This window comes from Chionomys nivalis, chromosome X, assembly GCF_950005125.1.
Source record: "Chionomys nivalis chromosome X, mChiNiv1.1, whole genome shotgun sequence".
Taxonomy (NCBI): domain Eukaryota; kingdom Metazoa; phylum Chordata; class Mammalia; order Rodentia; family Cricetidae; genus Chionomys; species Chionomys nivalis.
This window is the reverse complement of record NC_080112.1, coordinates 20,948,144-20,955,443: the sequence shown is the minus strand read 5'-3', so window position 1 is coordinate 20,955,443 and position 7,300 is coordinate 20,948,144. Positions and strand designations below refer to the sequence as shown.

The window sequence follows — 7,300 nt, the reverse complement described above, 5'->3', positions numbered from 1 at the left end:
TGGCGGTATAATATCCTGAGGCAACGCAGTTGGATACAAGGAGTTTTGGTGCAAATCCTAGACACACATTTTCATATCCCGTTTCTTCTGACGTTGTGCACATCAAGGCCTGACCTGGGTGGCTGTCTGGTTCTTCCACTGCATCCTGAGGCCATTCGGGAAAAGACTACAACTCCCAGGATGCCCATTCGCCCCGCCCCACTCCCCTCCCCCAACTAGAAAGCGAGTATCGCAGAGAAGACGAGGCAACATGGCTCCCGGAGGTGGAAGGCAGAAGCTTCACCCGCTTTGAAGCAGTGAAGAATAGCAGCGGAGGGCAACGGGAAAAAGAGAAGTGACTAGGAATCGTCGTCGCTTTTACCTCCCCAGCCTCTTCTGAGTCTGGTCAGCCTCACCTCTGCTCTTCACCCGCATCCAGTCTGTGGTCTCCTCCCCTCCCCGCCCACGTTCCCTCGCCCCTCCCGTCGCCAACCCTTTCCCCGCCCCCTCCCCCACACCCCCCGTGAAGTGCGCACGCGCCCGCCTCCAGCTTCGCGCGGGGATCGCCGCCTGGCCCGCTTGCGCAGCCGCTGTTCCTTCTACCCACGGAGGAAGCATGGGCGTCCAGGGCTTCCAAGAGTTCCTGGAGAAGCGCTGTCCCGGGGCTGTGGTGCCCGTGGACCTCCTCAAACTCGCGCGCACCGTCTCGCGCCAGCAGCAGCAGCAGCACCTGCACCGCCAGCTGCCGCCAGCAGCCCTAGCGCCCGGGGCTCCACGCATCACCAGGGGCTCTGCTCCTCTGCCGCCGCCGCTCCCGCCCGCCGCCTTTGGCGCTTACTCCGGGGGCGCGGGGCCGACTCGGCACCATCACCCTGCTCACCATTTCCACCATCACGGCCAAGCGCCGCCAGGGCTGCATCCGCCGCCGCCCCCTCCGCTGCCTGGGGCTCGGGTATTGGTAGATGCGGGCTCGGCGCTGCCGCGGCTCTATGGTGGCTACCAGACGGATTGGGTTTGTGGCGGCCAGTGGAATGCCATGCTGGGCTACTTGTCAGCGCTGTGCCAGGCTTGTTCCTATCCGGGCGGCGACGGCCTGGAGCTGGTGGTCATGTTCCCTGGGGGCCTGGGGAAAGACCGACTGGCCGAATGGGGCCGTCGGTGCCAGGCGGAGCGGCAGACTGCGCAACTGATCGTGGGACACGTGGGCAACAAGGGCACCCCTCCACCGCGGGCCTGGTTCCTGCCACCTGCCTGCCTGAGCCACTGCGTGAGGCTAGCACTCATCCGCTTCCGGGTCAAGGTGAGGGAGGGGTCAGATTTTAAATGAAATGTCCCACACCTGTTCCTTCCAGACTAAACACCTAACCATTTACTGACTTACCTGCCACTCACTCAGTCAGCTAACCTACTGGCGACCATTTTATCCACCTATGCCCCCTTCACATGGCCTCCTACCAATTCCCGAACCTACATGGCTGTATCTCTATCCATGTCGTCATAGTAACCCTCTTTCCCTTCACTTACCCCATTGGCCTACCTGTTGGCTTTAGCAGAATTGACTCACAGTTTCTTTGGGGTTTCATGTTTCTCTTGCTATCATCTCCCTCAAACTGAAATAGTTTTTTCCCTTCATTTTCCAGTTGACATTCCCTCCTGTATCTCTTTTCAACCTCATGGCAAATAAAACAGATGTTAGTCGAACACCTTTCTTCTTTTCCCCCATCCATTGAATCCTTTCCATCGCAGCATGCTTTTATCTTGGCATGCCTTAGCTCAAAGAATCAGTCCACTGAGTGAGTCACTGTTTAGGAAGATGACCACACTGAGTAGGGGGTTTCAAAGACATGAATGAGACACCATTCCTGGTCTTGGCAGATCAAATATGGAACATTTATTTCATGGTGTAAATATGCATGGTGACTATGCTTTCTGGTACAGTAAGTACAGTACCTGTTTGGATAGGTGGGTGGTTTGATATCTGTGGGCTGAAATGGTCTAGGGAAACTTCCTGAAGATGACAGGCCTTACCTACGTCTGTGAGAACTGGCTAGATTTGAATGGTTCACAGCTTTTGGAGGAGTTTGTTTTAAATAGTTACAGAAATCGAGCAGAAACAAAAAGAAATACCGAGTGTGTGAGACCCCATGGGCTTAAATGTAAGTCCAGTCTGTGAGTAAGTTGGGCCGCTGCATATGGAGCTTGGAGAAAAGCTTGGCAGCATCCCCGCTTCTTGGCACCACTGCTATTACGCTGTTGCTTTCCCATACTCTTAGGTTTCAAGTTCCTACGTGTGGAGAATAGTAAGGCTTGAGAAGGAAGGAGGTGGGCAGGAAGGAGAAACAGAAAAGCAGCACAGGGTTAGGTAGGAAGAAATTGCAAACCGGTTTCCCAACCAGAGTTTTGGGGGATGTCCTCTCAGGATTGGGGGGTTTGGGAATTGAGAAACTAAACAGGTGGCAGCTGGAGGAGTAAATACGCAATAGAGACAGAAAACTATGCTACGTAGAGATAGATATTGCAGAGGTTAGAGACTGTGGCTAGAATCCTCTGATGCTAGGCATGGAGCACTCAGCATCAAATCTGCCTAGGCTTCATAGATTACAGCTTTTTTGATTTGAAAAGCCAGTACTGGGCTGGGGGCAGAGCTCAGTGGTAGAGTGTCATTACTAACCAGGAGACCCTTGCTTCCAGTTCCTAACCCTGCATGCAAAACAATCTATTCAGGAGCTAACTTAAAATGTAACTGCACCAGAACCCCACTTGCCTGTTTTCCTGACTGACCGTTTCAAAGCAGATTCATTTGCAGTCATTCCTTGCAAATTGTTTTTAATGGTACCACCCAGGCTTCAAGGGATTTTTATTTACCCCATTGTTTTTTATCTTGCCATTGCTGGCAAATTGACTGCTGGCATAATTGACGACTGTGTTAGTGGGGCAGGGTTTTGCCTTTTTTGTGGGGGGTGGGCTTGTGCTGGGGACGTGCTTTGCTGTTGGACTACACCTGCAGCCCTTAAGTGCTTTAAAAAATTGTCTCATTGGATCTTTACAGTAACCCATGAAGCAGTATTGCACCTGTTTTCCAAGTAGGAGAACCCAGCGGACCCAGGCGCTTTACACACTTGCCCAGTGATAACCTAGTAATAAATGATAGAGCTGGAATTCTGGGATTTATGTCCGTGAAGTCTGACTCCACAGCTTGTGTTCTTAACAACAGTGTTGAAAGATGAATCTTTTTAAAGAGGCACCGTGGTTAGATGATTACCTCACTGGCACCTAGAGGAAAGCAGGCTCTGTTTATCCACTTGTGTTCCTTTACCAAGTGCTTTCTGGTTAGTACTGTGCTGGCTGCAGAGAATTTACAATAACGACTCTCCAGGGAGCCAGGGTTTAGTAAAGACTGAAAACAAAATCCAAATACTCTGCTAATTGCACTCGATGAAAACTGCAGCCTCTTTGCAGGGGGCATGGTGATTGATTTCTTAATGAGTGATGAGCATGTGCCAGTGCCTTTCCAGATTGGCTATGAAGAGGGTTAAGGTAGTAAAAAGATGCTGCTTTTTTCCCCATCCATTGAATCTTTTCCATTTCAGCATGCTTTTATCTTGGCATGCCTTAGCCCAAACAAACAGCCCACTGATAGTGGCCAAGGTTATGGAGACCTAGAGCAGCTTGTTCTCACTGAGTAGGTAACTATTATCATATTTACAACTATTATTTGCTGAATAGGTTTTGATTGATAGTTGGCAGGAGAGAGGAACCCCGTAGGTCTGAATTTGTTTATATTCTCCACCAGTCAAAACTTTTTTTTGGTTTTTCGAGACAGGGTTTCTCTGTGGTTTTGGAGCCTGTCCTGGAACTAGCTCTGTAGACCAGGCTGGTCTCGAACTCACAGAGATCCGCCTGCCTCTGCCTCCCAAGTGCTGGGATTAAAGGCGTGCGCCACCACCGCCCGGCTCAAAACTTTTGAGAACCAACTCTAAGTGTATTTTGTCATATTTATCACAGTTTTTTGGCAACAAATTCCCATGTATTCCAAGCTATTTTTGAATTCGTTGTATAGCCGTGGCTGTGCTTAAATTCTTTCTGATTGTGCTGCCTCTACCTCTCGAGTGCAGGGATCAAATTTGGTGCACTCTCAGTTGTTTTTTTTTTTTAAATCTTAGCAGTGGTCATGGGTAGTCACGTATGCCTGCATGATTCCAGGTACCCAAGAGGCTGAGGCAGAAGGATGCTTGAGCCTTGCAGTTTGAGGTCAACATGGTAATATAGTGAGACACCATCTGTAAGCAATACACACACACACAAAAAAAATGATGGCTTGGATAGATCCTAAAAGAAGAGATTGTAGGAGTGATTTCTAAAAAGTGTTTAGTCTGGTAGGTAGGATGACATGCACACCTCATCCCAGTCTTCACGGAGCCCAAGGCAGTTCTGAGATGTATAGCAAGACACATCTCAAAAAAAACAAGTTAAGAGCATGTACTCCTCTTGCAGAGAACCTGAGGCCCAGCACCCATGATGGGTAGCTTACAACTGTAACCCCAGCTCCGGGCATCTGACATTCTTGTGGATTCTGTGAACAGATGCACACACACACAAGCAAAAGCGTGTAAAGTGTGACTTAAGACTGACTCAAGAATTGTGCAAAATAGTGTTGATGCTCTTAGCTCACTTGGCTGTGATCAGCAACTTTGTTGTTGGCGTGATGAAGAATATCTTGGATTGTGGTGCAGGCTTGAAAGAGTATGGGTCAATAACTGTTCGTTGCCTTTTCAGAACTGCATTCTGTCTTGAAGGTGGCAATTTTTCACATGGGTGATTTGCATATGGAGCATTTCTTTTGTTTGAATATTAGTGCTTCAGAACAAAAACTGTATCTCTATTGTGCCTTGGTTTTGTTCTTTAGTTTAGAAGTCAAGGTGAACCTTTATTTTTAACCTCACTTTCATTTTTAATAGAAAATAAAGAAGTAGCAGGAGTAAATACTTGATAAAGTGCTGGCTGGATTATCTGTTTAGCTTTAGACAAATTTGGACTTCATAAAAATTTTGGTGTTTGTTGTTGAAATGTTTGTAATTTGGTTTGTCATAATTATTTGCTCAGTATACCTTTGTAAGTGAAAACAACCAGTAGCAAGAAAATTTAGTAACCCCAAGTTCCTGGCCCCATTCCCTTCCAGAAATAGAGTAACATAGGGTAGGCTTAGACTGACTCGGGAGATGATGCGATGTAATGCAGGCAAATGGAAGCTTTATTTAATGGTTATTGTAAATGAGCAAAAAGATAACCAGCACATAAAGCCCTCCACTTCACAGTTGTCTTACAAGGCAATTAAGTGGGCTGATGGAAAAGGAAAAGGTTTGGTCGTGTCGTCAGAAATCCTATTGGTGGTACGTGAATAACCAGCCTCGAGAACTCTTTCTGGGTGCAGGTGCCATTTGTGCTTTCCTCCTGATTGTTTACTAATCCTGTCATTGAGACTGAAAAGCCTGGTTCTAGATACGAAATGATCATGCAAGCTCTCGCTGTCACTTCTTGAGCACCAAGTTGGGCATAAAATGTTTTTAAACACAGTGTTAATCTTTGCCAGATGTACTTTCTCCTCCCCATTTTACAGTTAAATAACTTAAATGCAAAGAGGGAAAATGTAGGTTGAGGATTTTAATATAGTTCAGTGTTGAACAAGGAAGATCCTGGGTTCAGTCCTTAGGATCAAAGCCAAACCAAACCAAGCATATTATGGTGCTGTGAATTTGCACCTATGCATGATTGGTACCTACTGAACCACTGAACCAAAACCCAGATCCAGTCATTTTCTTTTGGGAGAGGAGGTGGGCCCTGGTAAGCAAGCTATAAAAGTCATTAGCGCTCTACTGCTTACTTAGTCTTTCTGCAGAATCACATGACATTTTCTCTTGGAACATCTTTTTGTGTAAGGTTGTGTACTTTTATTGACTTAAGTGCAGAGAAACAGAATTGTTGAACATTGCATTTGTGCCAGCAATGCTGAAATTCACAGTCCTGCCAATAGCAGACAAATGTCTTAGCTAATTGCCAAGTGAGTCACACAGTGATGTTTAGGAATTCAGAAGTAGCAATCCCTTTCTGTGCACAAATAATTGGGTGCGTGTGTGTGTGTGTATGTTAATGCTGATGGAACCTGGAACCTCACACATGTAGATGAGCACACTTCTCTTAAGGTCCTGGTCTCATAATAATCTTTACAATATTAATCAATCTTAATTCCTTTAAGCCATTATCCTTATCTCCTTTCTTTGTCCCCCCTCCATTATTCTTGAGAAAAGACTATTCTCATTTCTTAATCTGTTGCCAAGTTTTTTTATTTGATGTGGGGGTGGAGGGTGTGTGTGTGTGTGTGTGTGTGTGTGTGTACGTGCATGCATATAAAGTGCGGGTGTAGCACAATGTGAGTGTGGAGGTCAGAGGACAAACAGTCTCTTTCACCTGTGTGCCCTGGGGATTGATTTCAGATCCTCAGACTTGGAAGTACATTAACCTGAGCCATCTCCCTGGCCTTTTATTGCCAGTTTTAAAAACATTTTAAAAGTGTTTCTTTTTTAACATTTGTGTGTTCTGTGCAAGTGCCTACATATGTGTATATACATGTATGTATGGGCACAAATGTGCTATGGTTCGTGTGTGCCTGTCAGAGGTCAGCTTGTGGGAGTAAGTTCTCTTCAGTATGTGGGTTCTAGGAGTGGAGCTCAGATTGTTAGATTTGGCAGCAAGAACCTATACCTGCTGCACTATTTTGATGACTCTAAAATAATTTTTTAGTTAGCATACACAGTAATGGGTTTCATTATAATATGTTCATATGTGTATATCATTGTAATTTGCTCATATTTATCCTCATCATTATCTTCTTTGCCTTACCTGCTGTTGAGTTGCCCTTCCTCTTCCTAAATAATACTGTTTTCATATCACTCATATTTGTATGTTCAAATGCATATATACAGCTTTCATGTCATATATTTTTAAATTTTTGATCCTACATATGCAAGAGAATGTGTAATATTCGATTATTTTCTTTTTCCCTTCCCATTACCTTCTTTTGTCCCCCTGGTTTCCTATTAGTTCTCTTTCTCCTCCAAATATTCCCCTTTCTACTTTCATGTCTCATACATACATATATAAAATACATATTCATCTGTGATAGAAAACATGCTTGTCTTTATGAGTCTGGCTTATTTCACTTAGTGTGATCTCATGTTGCAAGTATTTTCCTGCAAATGACATAATTTTGTCCTTTTCTCTGAGTAAAACTACATTGTGCATACTTACACCCCCTTACAGATAC

At 45.6% G+C, this 7,300-nt stretch overlaps 1 protein-coding gene across 4 annotated transcripts in view; it reads left to right on the top strand.

Moving 5' to 3' along the window:
- Positions 1-244: 244 nt before the first annotated feature.
- Positions 245-7,300, top strand: part of Fam120c (family with sequence similarity 120 member C) — a 172,704-nt gene continuing 165,648 nt past the window's right edge. For all 4 annotated transcript variants that reach the window (XM_057759232.1, XM_057759231.1, XM_057759234.1 and 1 more), the window contains exon 1: positions 245-1,279. In XM_057759232.1, coding sequence (XP_057615215.1) covers positions 596-1,279 — 684 coding nt within the window. In that variant the 5' untranslated portion in view covers positions 245-595. The remainder of the gene's footprint in view (positions 1,280-7,300) is intronic.